This window comes from Nerophis ophidion, linkage group LG06, assembly GCF_033978795.1.
Source record: "Nerophis ophidion isolate RoL-2023_Sa linkage group LG06, RoL_Noph_v1.0, whole genome shotgun sequence".
In the NCBI taxonomy this organism is placed as follows: domain Eukaryota; kingdom Metazoa; phylum Chordata; class Actinopteri; order Syngnathiformes; family Syngnathidae; genus Nerophis; species Nerophis ophidion.
The window spans coordinates 9,755,834-9,769,237 of NC_084616.1; the positions used below are offsets into that span (position 1 = coordinate 9,755,834).

Consider the following 13,404-nt stretch of genomic DNA (forward strand, 5'->3'; position numbering starts at 1 on the left):
ACAGAATTATCAGGATATTTTTTCTTATTATTCTAGTCAACCTCAGTCACCTAGTTTTTCTCCTACGCCTCCTTTAAAACCTCATTCTCCGGCCAAGTCCAAGGTGTTTCCTCCCTTTTCTAAAGGAAATTCTGGACAAATTAAAGGGGAGGAGTCGGCCCGCCTCCAAGCCTCCCACCACCCTCCCTTAAGGTCAGTCCCTGACCATAGGGAACGGGTCTGGGATCCCCGTCTGGAGGAAGGGGCTATGACCTATAGCTGTGCTACGGAGGTAGCACAGATACTACCCTCTAAACCACAGCCACCATGTAGACCTCCTCCACCTGTTTTTCCCCCGGCCAAATCTCAACGGCCTTGTAGACCTCCTCCACCTGTTTTTCCCCTGGCCAAGTCTCAACGGCCTTGTAGACCTCCTCCACCTGTTTTTCCCCCGGCCAAGTCTCAACGGCCTTGTAGACCTCCTCCACCGGTGTTCGGACTCGCGAGGTCATTACCTCCAGCACGTCCTCCACCACCGGTGTTCTGCACTGCTCCCAGTCTGGTTCTCACACCAGCACATGACTCTCGCCTGGTTTTCAAGCCAGAATTAGACTCTCGCCTGGTTTTCACACCAGAAAATGTTTCTAGCCTGGTTCTCAAGCCAGCACTAGACTCCCACCTGGTTCTCACACCAGCCTCCGACCCAGAACTGGTTCTCATACCAGTTACAGACTTTAGCCTGGAGCCCACTCCAGTACCAGCTCCAGAGCTGGAGCCTACTCCAGTACCAGCTCCACGCCGCCAAGCGCCGGTACCAGCTCCACGCCGCCAAGCGCCGGTACCAGCTCCGCGCCGCCAAGCACCGCCGACGACGGGGCTGGAGCCCACACCAGCGTCGACGACGGGGCTGGAGCCCACACCAGCGTCGACGACGGGGCTGGAGCCCACACCAGCGTCGACGACGGGGCTGGAACCTTCACCTGTGTCGACAGGGCTGGAGCCCACTCCAGTGCCAGCTCCTCGACAAGCGCCGGTACCAGCTCCACGCCGCCAAGCACTGCCGACGAAGAAGCTGGAGCCCACACCGGCGCCGACGATGAGGCTGGAGCTCACACCAGTCACGACTCCTGCGGCTCCCAGGCCGCCTCCGACGACTCCTGCGGCTCCCAGGCCGCCTCCGACGACTCCTGCGGCTCCCAGGCCGCCTCCGACGACTCCTGCGGCTCCCAGGCCGCCTCCGACGACTCCTGCGGCTCCCAGGCCGCCTCCGACGACTCCTGCGGCTGCAGCACCCGCATCATCCTCGCCAGCTGCACTCGGGCCTGCTTTGGCTGCAGTCCCCGCACCCTCGTCTGCTGCTTCCAAGCCTGCTGGGATTTCGGTGCTGAGGCGTCGTCCACCACGTCGACCACGGGCGTGGCCTCTGCGAGGTCATCCTCCTCGCCAGACACTCCCTCCTCCATGTCGGCCACGGATGTGGCCGTGCCCGGGTCGTCCGCCTCGCCGGGCACCTCATCCTGCGAGGCGGCCACTAATGTGGCCTTTTCGAGGTCGCCCGCCAAAACTTGTTCGGCAGCGGCGTTCCATCCGCCGCCGCCACTTGACTTGTCCTCGGTGGATTCGGGGACACACGACTTGGCGACCCTCCACCGTGGCCTCCCTCCGCCCTCCCTTCGTTTGTGGACTCTGTTTTTGGGGAGGGGGTTCAAGTTGTTTCTTATTTGTTTTTGTTTTCTTTGAGACATCTGGAATCTGTCTTTTTGGGGGGGGGAATACTGTTGCGATCTGTGACTCAGATCTTCACATGTTTATTTTTCCATCTTTGTTTCATTCTCTTCTGACCCACTTACTTCCTGTTTAGTCCGTTACCATGGTTATACATTGATTTCACCTGCTCCTCGTTTTCTACACACCTGGTTCTCCTTGATTTCTCCCTATATAAGCTTTCCTCTTTTCTTTGTTCAGTCTCGGATCCTAATTTGCCCACGCGCAACAGTGACGACTCTCGACCTGCATCTTTGTATGTATATTCTCGCTAGCTTTTACGCTAAGCCATTTGTTGATTCCAGCTCACATGCTGAGGAATTGTTTTTCTGTTTTTGGTTTGCCTTCTCTTTACAGCAGTGTTTTTGTTCCTAGCCTTTTATTATTTAATAAATCCATTTATAACTTACCTTGTTGTGTTCATCGCTTCGACGCATCCACGGAAGAACCAATCCGGCATTACAATGCCACACAAGCGTCACAGGATCGATACCTTAATGTGCGGTATCATCCAAAACTAGTGCAAAGTATCAAAGAAGGGAGGAATAAGTGATTATTACATTTTAACAGAAGTGTAGATAGAACATGTTGAAACAGAAAACAATGCGACACCTACCCTTTACATCAGTATTTTTTACCATATTATTATTGGTTTATTAGGTATTCTATTTTATTGTATGACCTTGTAACTACTCGGTATCGGATCGGTACCTTAATGTACGGTATCATCCAAAACTAGTGCAAAGTATCAAAGAAGGGAGGAATAAGTGATTATGACATCTGAACAGAAGTGTAGATAGAACATGTTAAAACAGAAAACTGTGCGACACCTACCCTTTACATCAGTATTTTTTACCATATTATTATTGGTTTATTAGTTATTCTATTTCATTGTATGATCTTGTAACTACTCGGTATCGGATCGATACCTTAATGTGCGATATCATCCAAAACTAGTGCAAAGTATCAAAGAAGGGAGGAATAAGTGATTATTACATTTGAACAGAAGTGTAGATAGAACAAGTTAAAACAGAAAACAGTGCGACACCTACCCTTTACATCAGTATTTTTTACCATATTATTATTGGTTTATTAGGTATTCTATTTTATTGTATAATCCTGTAACCACTCGGTATCCGATCGATACCTTAATGTGCGGTATCATCCGAAACTAATGTCAAGTATCAAAGAAGAGAAGAATAAGTGATTACTACATTTTAACAGAAGTGTAGATGGAACATGTTACAAGAGAAAACAGTGCGACACCTAGCCTTTACATCAGTATTTTTTACCATATTATTGTTGGTTTATTAGGTATTCTATTTTATTGTATGATCTTGTAACTACTCCGTATCGAATCGATACCTTAATGTGCGGTATCATCCAAAAATAATGTCAAGTATCAAAGAAGAGAAGAATAGGTGATTATTACATTTTAACAGAAGTGTAGATAGAACATGTTAAAACAGAAAACAGTGCGACACCTACCCTTTACATCAGTATTTTTTACCATATTATTGTTGGTTTATTAGGTATTCTATTTTATTGTATGATCTTGTAACTACTTGGTATCGGATCGATACCTTAATGTGCGGTATCATCCAAAACTAATGTCAAGTATCAAAGAAGAGAAGAATAGGTGATTATTACATTTTAACAGAAGTGTAGATAGAACATGTTAATAACAGAAAACAGTGCGACACCTACCCGTTACATCAGTATTTTTTTTACCATATTATTATTGGTTTATTAGGTATTCTATTTTATTGTATGATCTTGTAACTACTTGGTATCGGATCAATATCTTAATGTGCGGTATCATCCAAAATGAGTGCAAAGTATCAAAGAAGGGAGGAATAAGTGATTATGACATTTTAACAGAAGTGTAGATAGAACATGTTTAAACAGAAAACAGTGTGACACCTACCCTTTACATCAGTTTATTAGTTATTCTATTTTATTTTATGATCTTGTAACTACTCGGTATCGGATCAATATCTTAATGTGCGGTATCATCCAAAACTAATGTCAAGTATCAAAGGAGAGAAGAATAAGTGATTATTACATTGAACAGAAGTGTATATAGAACAAGTTAAAACAGAAAACAGTGCGACACCTACCCTTTACATCAGTATTTTTACCATATTATTATTGGTTTATTAGTTATTCTATTCTATTGTATAATCTTGTAACTACTCGGTATCCGATCGATACCTTAATGAGCGGTATCATCCAAAACTAGTGCAAAGTATCAAAGAAGGGAGGAATAAGTGATTATTACATTTGAACAGAAGTGTAGAAAGAACATGTTAATAACAGAAAGTAAGCAGATATTAACAGTAAATGAACAAGTGGATTAATAATCCATTTTTACAGTTTGTCCCTTATAATGTGTACAAAATAATAAGTGTATAAATGACACAATATGTTACTGCATAGACAAATTAGGAGTCTTTGTTTTTTTACAAAGAGAAGTTGTCTAGTATGTTCACTATTTTTATTTAAGGACTAAATGACAATAATAAACATATTTTTCATGTACACAACATTTTTTTTCTCAAAATAAAGCCAATAATGCCATTTTTTGCGGTCCCCTTTATTTAGAAAAGTATCAAAATACATTTTGGTACCGGTACCAAAATATTGGTATCAGCACAACCCTAGTTGTTAATATTCAGTGTTTTATTGTTCATAGTAAATATTGTAAATCCCACTTTCTTTTACTTCCATGTACATTTTGGGGGTCCCATTCAGTAACAAAAAAACTGTAAAAATGTCATCGAGGTATGCAAAAGTGTGAGCAAGTCTGGTATGTTGCCCGAGCTGCTTTACGATGTGATGTTCCTCACCTGCTCCTGTGCTGCAACGCAACATAAATGGCACTTTTTTTGTTTATGAATCCATAAAGCCTGAGAGCGTTATGTCACTTTAACGGCCGGGCAAAGTGCAAACCGCGGTGAGAAAAAGCAAACTTTCCAGTCGATGTGAGCCGGAACATTTCGATAAGAACACTATATTGCCAGAAGTATTTGGCCACCCATCCAAATGATGAGAAGAAGCACTTGGCCCGGTGTATCAAATCAAGCACTTAGACATAGAGACTGTTTCTACAAACGTGTTCAAGAATGGGCCGCTTTCAGTGATTTCCAGCATGGAACTGTCACAGGATGCCGACCTGTGCAACAAATCCCGTCGTGAAATTTCCTCGCTCCAAAATATTCCAAAGTCGACTTTATTATAAGAAAAGTGAAGATTTTGGGAACAACAGCAACTCAGCCGCCAAGTGGTAGGCCACGTAAACTGACAGAGGGGGGACTTTCTGCACAGTCAGTTGCTACAGAGCTCCAAACTTCATGTGACCTTTCCGATTAGCCCACGTACAGTACGCAGAGAGCTTCATGGATTGGGTTTCCATGGCCGGGCAGCTGGGTCTAAGCCATACATCACCAAGTCCAATGCAAAGTGTGGTTAAAGCAAGTGGCCACTGGACTCTAGAGCAGTGGAGACGGCTTCTATGGACTGATGAATCACGTTTTTCCATCTGGCAATCTGATAAACCAGTCTGGGTTTGGATGTTGCCGGGAAAAACGCTACATTTCGGACTGCATTGTGTAAAATTTGGTGGAGGAGGAATTATGGTATGGGGTTGGTTTTTCAGTACTTGGGCTCGGCCAATTAGTTCCAGTGAAAGGAACTTTAAATGCTCCAGGATACCAAAACATTTTGTACAGTTCCATGCTCCCAACTTTGTGGGAACAGTTTGAAGCGGGGCCCCTTCCTCCTCCAACATGACTTTGCACCAGTGCAAAAAGCAAGGTTGATAAAGACATGGATGACAGAGTGTGGTGTGGATGAACTTGACTGGCCTGCACAGAGTCCTGACCTGAACCCGATAGAATTGGGAAATTTGGTGGAGGAGGAATTATGGTGTGGGCTTGGTTTTTCAGTACTTGGGCTCGGCCAATTAGTTCCAGTGAAAGGAACTTTAAATGCTCCAGGATACCAAAACATTTCGTACAGTTCCATGTTCCCAACTTTGTGGGAACAGTTTGGAGCGGGGCCCCTCCCTCTTCCAACATGACTTTTGGACCAGTGCAAAAAGCAAGGTCGATAAAGACATGGATGACAGAGTCTGGTGTGGATGAACTTGACTGGCCTGCACAGAGTCCTGACCTGAACTTTTTTGTCGCAGTAAGTTTTTTTTTTGCACTAAAAATAGATTTTCTTGTCATGTTACATATTACTTTTCATACCTGCATGTAATATTATAATAGTTGTATTGGTGTTTTTTGTGATATTAGGACGTCTTAATTGGATTTTATTCTTGTAACATGACTTTTTTTTCTTATAATCAACATTTTCCTCATAATGATATGTTCACTTTATTAGGAGTACTTTTTTTCCTCGTACCGTTACGACTTTATGTCGTTATTCTTACAATATTTTCACTTTTTGACTGCTATACGACTTATTTGTAATGTTACTTTTTTTATTTTAATATTACGACCGTTTTATCATTACATCCTACTTTATTTATTAAATATTGCAAAATGTTTCTCATAATTTTATGACATCATTCTTGGAGTATGGTCACTTTATTCTCATTTCAACTTTTGGACATCATTTTTAAATGTCTGCTTATTATTATTATTACTATTATTATTTTTAATTATTAGTACTAATTGTAAAAGTAAAGTTTGGATACGGTGATGACGTTAAAAAGATCAAGTACAACTTAAAATAGTCCAGTTATTAAAAAAAGGTCAGTAAGGAGGTAGTTAAATACCAGAAGAAGTCACGTGTGGTAACAAATCACGCGCATGACACTCTAGGGATGGCTGATACGGCAAATGTCGGTATCGATCCGATACCAAAGTAAATACTGTACTGTGTGAGACAGTATCACCAACACCGATACTTTTGACTTGTAATTTCACAAGATTTATTAAAGGATTTGGTCACAATAATCTGAATAAAACGTGCATATAAAATTAAGCAAATAAATTGGATACAAATACAACTGTAAAAGACAATGTAACAAAATCAAAAAAATACTGCAGTTTTCACATAAAATATAATAACTGTGTATACAAATGCTAAACACAAGATAACTGAAATTGATATCATCACGATACAGTATCTATCTGACGTTAAACCTGATACAAATACAACAATAAAAGACAAATGAACAAAATCAATAAAATACTGTAGTTATTACATAAAATATAGTAAAGGTGTATAAAAATACTATTAAAATAATAACTGCATCACAATAAAAAGACCAAACAAACAACTACACAAAAGAGAGCTGAAATTGATATTATCACGATACAGTATCGATCTGACGTTATAAACCTGATACAAATACAACGATAAAAGACAATGTAGCAAAATCAATAAATTACTGCAATTACATAAAATATACTAATTGTGTGTAAAAAGGCTGTAAAATAATATTTGCCTCACAATAAAAAGAACAAACAACACATAAGAGAGATGACATTGATATCATCACGATACAGTATCGATCCGACGTTAAACTGTATACAAATAAAACAATAAAAGACAATGTAATTAAATTGATAAATTACCGCAGTTATTACATAAAATACAATAAATGTGTATAAAAATGCTATAAAATAATAATTGTCTCACAATAAATAGAACAAACAACTACAGACAAGAGAGCTGAAATTGATATCATCACGATACAGTATCGACCCGACGTTAAACTGGTTACAAAAACAACAATAAAAAGACAATCAATAAATTACTGCAGTTATCACATTAAAAAAATAAATTTGTATAAAAATGATTTAAAATATTAAATGTCTCACAATAAATAGAACAAACAACTACACACAAGAGAGCTGAAATTGATATCATCACGATACAGTATCGACCCGACGTTAAACTGGTTACAAAAACAACAATAAAAAGACAATCAATAAATTACTGCAGTTATCACATTAAAAAAATAAATTTGTATAAAAATGATTTAAAATATTAAATGTCTCACAATAAATAGAACAAACAACTACACACAAGAGAGCTGAAATTGATATAATCTCGATACAGTACCAATCCGAAGTTAAACTGGATATAGATACAACAATAACAGACAAAGTCAATAATATACCGCAGTTATTACATAAAATATAACAATAGTGTATACAAACACTATAAAATAATAAATGTCTCACAATAAAAAGAGAAACTACACACAGGAAAGCTGAAATGGATATATTTACGATACAGTATCGATCTGATGTTAAATTGGATGTAAATACAACAATAAATACAATGTAATTAAATCAATAAAATACTGCAGTTATCACATAAAATACAATAACTATGTATACAAATGCTATAAAATAATGCATACCTCATAATAAAAAAATAACAAACAAATATATTTGTTTAAAAAAACACGATATCATCACGTTACAGTATCGACCCGACGTTAAACTGGTTACAAAAACTATACTCTATAAAATACTGCAGTTATCACATAAAATATAATAACTGTATATAAAAAATGCTATATGCCTCACAATAAAAAAATAACAAACATATATTTGTTTTAAAAAAGATGGTATCATCACGTTACAGTATCGATCCGACGTTAAACTGGTTACAAATACAACGATAAAAAGACAATTCATAAATGACTGCAGTTATTGCACAAAATATAACAAATATGTATAAAATTGCTATAAAATAATAATTGCTTCACAATAAAAAGAGCAAACAAACAACTAAACACAAGTGAGCTGAAATTGATATCATCACGATACAGTACCGATTCTAAGTTAAACTGGATATAAAAACAACAATAAAAGACAATGTAACTAACTAAATAAAATACTGCAGTTATTACATTGAACACAATAACAGTGTATAAAAAATACTATAAAATAATAAGTGTCTCACAATAAATAGAACAAACAACTACACACAAGAAAGCTGAAATTGATATCATCACGATAAAGTATCGACCCGGCGTTAAATTGGATACAAATACAACAATAAATACAATGTAATTAAATCTATAAAACACTGAAGTCATCACATAAAATATAACAACTGCGTATAAAAATACTGTAAAATAATAAATGTCTCAATAAATAGAACAAACAACTACACACAAGAAAGCTGAAATTAATATCACCACGATACAGTATCGACCCAACGTTAAATTGGATACAAATACAACAATAAATACAATGTAATTAAATCTATAAAATACTGCAGTTATCACATAAAATATAATAACTGTATATAAAAATGTTATATGCCTCACAATAAAAAATAACAAACAAATATATTTGTTTGAAAAAAAAGAAGATGATATCATCACGTTACAGTATCGATCCGACATGGCTCCTGCCCCTGGTATCGACACCATCGATATTTGCTTTCGGCCATCCTCCCCCGCGCGCGCTCCAAGAAAGTGACGCAGGCTGGGCGAGGGTACGTGCACGCGCGCCGCCAGGTAGGATCCAGGCTGGCCATGCAGGACTCGGGTCCGCATGAAGTCCAGGAACGGTGCCATGGTCCGGTGACGGCAGGTCACGTGACTGCGGGGAAGCTTCTGTGTCCGACGTGCGCGTGGTTGTGTTTTCCCGGGAAAGATGCACGTGTTCAGGAGCTCCACTTACCAGGTCTTCCCGGACAGAAGCTCGCTGGCCACGCCGACCATAAGAGGCATCAGCTGGGTAGGAAAACACACTCCTCCCCCTGGAGGCCTCTTGACTGCACGTCCTTTCAGAGTCACTAAGTCTTTTCCTGCCTCTTCTTCTTCTTCTTCTTCAACTAACTTTTGATGCTTTTTCATTTGTAATCCATGCAAGTTTAAACATGATTTTAACGTCCTAATCTAGTTTTGATCCGTAAAATAATTTCTAGTGTGTGTAAGGTTAAACAATGATTTGATTGTTCAGATCAAGTTTTGATCCCAAAAACATGACATCATCATCTCTAGTGTATGCAAGTTTAAATCACGATTTTAATGTTCAAATCAGGTTTTGATCTCAATAACGTTACGTCATTTTTACTGTATGCAAGTTTTCTATCTGCAATCAATGCCCAGTTATGATGACTTAAAAAGCTTGTATCTCCAATCAATACCTCGTTACGATGACTTAAAACAAACTGTATCTCCGATCGATGCCTCGTTATGAAAACTTCAAAAGCTTGTATCTCCAATCAATACCCAGTTATAATGACTTAAAAAGCTTGTATCTCCAATCAATAACCCATTATGACTTAAAAAGCTTGTATCTTCAATTAATACCCCGTTATGACTTAAAAAGCTTGTATCTCTAATCAGTGCCTCGTTATGATGACTTAAAAATTTTGTATCTCCAAAATAATGCCTCGTTATGATGACTTTTATACTGTGTACAGTATCTCAAATCAATGCCCAGTTGTGATGACTTAAAAAGCTTTTATCTCCAATCAAACCTCATTATGATGACCTAAAAAGCTTGTATCTCCAATCAATGCCTTGTTATGATGATTTAAAAACGTTTATCTCCAATCAATAACCCGTTATGGTGACTTAAAAAGCTTCTATCTCCAATCAATGCCTCGTTATGATGACCTAAAAAGCTTGTATCTCCAATCAATGCCCAGTTATGATGACTTAAAAGCTTTTATCTCCAATCAAACCTCATAATGATGACCTAAAAAGCTTGTATCTCCAATCAATGCCTTGTTATGATGACCTAAAAAGCTTGTATCTCCAATCAATACCTTGTTATGATGATTTAAAAACGTGTATCTCCAATCAATACACAGTCATGATGACTTAAAAATCTTCTATCTCCAATCAATGCCTCGTTATGATGACTTTAAAAGCTTTTATGTCCAATCAATGCCCAGTTATGATGACTTAAAAAGCTTCTATCTCAAATCAATGCCTCGTTATGATGAGTTAAAAAGCTTTTATCTCCAATCAATACCACGTTATGATGACTTAAAAAGCTTCTATCTCCAATCAATGCCTTGTCATGATGACTTAAAAAGCCTGTAACTTCAATCAGTGCCTCCTTATGATGACTTAAAAAGCTTTTATCTCCAATCAAACCTCATAATGATGACCTAAAAAGTTTGTATCTCCAATCAATGCCTCGTTATAATGACTTAAAAAGCTTGTATCTCCAATCGATACCCCCTTATGACTTAAAAAGCTTGTATCTCTAATCAGTGCCTCGTTATGATGACTTAAAAATTTTGTATCTCCAAAATAATGCCTCGTTATGATGACTTTTATACTGTGTACAGTATCTCAAATCAATGCCTCGTTATGATGACTTTAAAAGTTTGTATCTCCAAAATAATGCCTCGTTATGATGACTTTTATACTGTGTACAGTATCTCAAATCAATGCCTCGTTATGATGAGTTAAAAAGCTTTTATCTCCAACTAATGCCTCGTTATGACTTTTATACTGTGTACAGTATCTCCAATCAATGCCCAGTTGTGATGACTTAAAAAGCTTTTATCTCCAATCAAACCTCATTATGATGACCTAAAAAGCTTGTATCTCAAATCAATGCCTCGTTATGATGAGTTAAAAAGCTTCTATCTCAAATCAATGCCTCGTTATGATGAGTTAAAAAGCTTTTATCTCCAATCAATACCACGTTATGATGACTTAAAAAGCTTCTATCTCCAATCAATGCCTTGTCATGATGACTTAAAAAGCTTGTAACTTCAATCAGTGCCTCCTTATGATGACTTAAAAAGCTTTTATCTCTAATCAAACCTCATAATGATGACCTAAAAAGTTTGTATCTCCAATCAATGCCTCGTTATAATGACTTAAAAAGCTTGTATCTCCAATCGATACCCCCTTATGACTTAAAAAGCTTGTATCTCTAATCAGTGCCTCGTTATGATGACTTAAAAATTTTGTATCTCCAAAATAATGCCTCGTTATGATGACTTTTATACTGTGTACAGTATCTCAAATCAATGCCTCGTTATGATGACTTTAAAAGTTTGTATCTCCAAAATAATGCCTCGTTATGATGACTTTTATACTGTGTACAGTATCTCAAATCAATGCCTCGTTATGATGAGTTAAAAAGCTTTTATCTCCAACTAATGCCTCGTTATGACTTTTATACTGTGTACAGTATCTCCAATCAATGCCCAGTTGTGATGACTTAAAAAGCTTTTATCTCCAATCAAACCTCATTATGATGACCTAAAAAGCTTGTATCTCAAATCAATGCCTCGTTATGATGAGTTAAAAAGCTTCTATCTCAAATCAATGCCTCGTTATGATGAGTTAAAAAGCTTTTATCTCCAATCAATACCACGTTATGATGACTTAAAAAGCTTCTATCTCCAATCAATGCCTTGTCATGATGACTTAAAAAGCTTGTAACTTCAATCAGTGCCTCCTTATGATGACTTAAAAAGCTTTTATCTCTAATCAAACCTCATAATGATGACCTAAAAAGTTTGTATCTCCAATCAATGCCTCGTTATAATGACTTAAAAAGCTTGTATCTCCAATCGATACCCCCTTATGACTTAAAAAGCTTGTATCTCTAATCAGTGCCTCGTTATGATGACTTAAAAATTTTGTATCTCCAAAATAATGCCTCGTTATGATGACTTTTATACTGTGTACAGTATCTCAAATCAATGCCTCGTTATGATGACTTTAAAAGTTTGTATCTCCAAAATAATGCCTCGTTATGATGACTTTTATACTGTGTACAGTATCTCAAATCAATGCCTCGTTATGATGAGTTAAAAAGCTTTTATCTCCAATTAATGCCTCGTTATGATGACTTTTATACTGTGTACAGTATCTCCAATCAATGCCCAGTTGTGATGACTTAAAAAGCTTTTATCTCCAATCAAACCTCATTATGATGACCTAAAAAGCTTGTATCTCAAATCAATGCCTCGTTATGATGAGTTAAAAAGCTTTTATCTCCAATCAATGCCTCGTTGTGATGACTTAAGAAGCCTGTAACTTCAATCAATGCCTTGTTATGATGATTTAAAAACGTGTATCTCCAATCAATACACAGTCATGATGACTTAAAAATCTTCTATCTCCAATCAATGCCTCGTTATGATGACTTAAAAAGCTTTTATCTCCAATCAAACCTCATAATGATGACCTAAAAAGCTTTTATCTCCAATCACACCTCATTATGATGACCTAAAAAGCTTGGATCTCCAATCAATGCCTTGTTATGATGATTTAAAAACGTGTATCTCCAATCAAGACACAGTTATGATGACTTAAAAAGCTTATATCTCCAATCAATACCACGTTATGATGACTTAAAAAGCCTGTAACTTCAATCAATGCCTCGTTATGATGACTTAAAAAGCTTTTATCTCCAATCAAACCTCATTATGATGACTTAAAAAGCTTGAATCTCCAATCAATGCCTTGTTATGATGATTTCAAAACTTGTATCTCCAATCAATACACAGTCATGATGACTTAAAAATCTTCTATCTCCAATCAATACCCCGTTATGGTGACTTAAAAAGCTTCTATCTCCAATCAATGCCTCATTATGATGACCTAAAAAGCTTGTATCTCCAATCAATGCCTTGTTATGATGACTTAAAAAGCTTCTATCTCCAATCATTGCCCAGTTGTGATGACTTAAAAATCTT

General features: G+C 37.5%; 1 protein-coding gene across 3 annotated transcripts in view; it reads left to right on the forward strand.

Moving 5' to 3' along the window:
• rapgef3 (Rap guanine nucleotide exchange factor (GEF) 3) overlaps positions 1–13,404 on the forward strand; it is a 126,953-nt gene that overhangs the window by 7,914 nt on the left and 105,635 nt on the right. For 2 of the 3 annotated variants that reach the window (XR_009807066.1, XM_061902606.1), the window contains exon 1: positions 9,242–9,461. The exons of the other annotated variant lie outside the window; for it this stretch is intronic. Coding sequence is in view for 1 of the 2 variants with exons in the window: in XM_061902606.1 (XP_061758590.1) it covers positions 9,378–9,461 (84 nt within the window). In the remaining variant the exon portion in view is untranslated. Of the gene's footprint in view, positions 1–9,241; positions 9,462–13,404 lie in introns of those variants that run through there. 3 annotated transcript variants of the gene reach the window in all.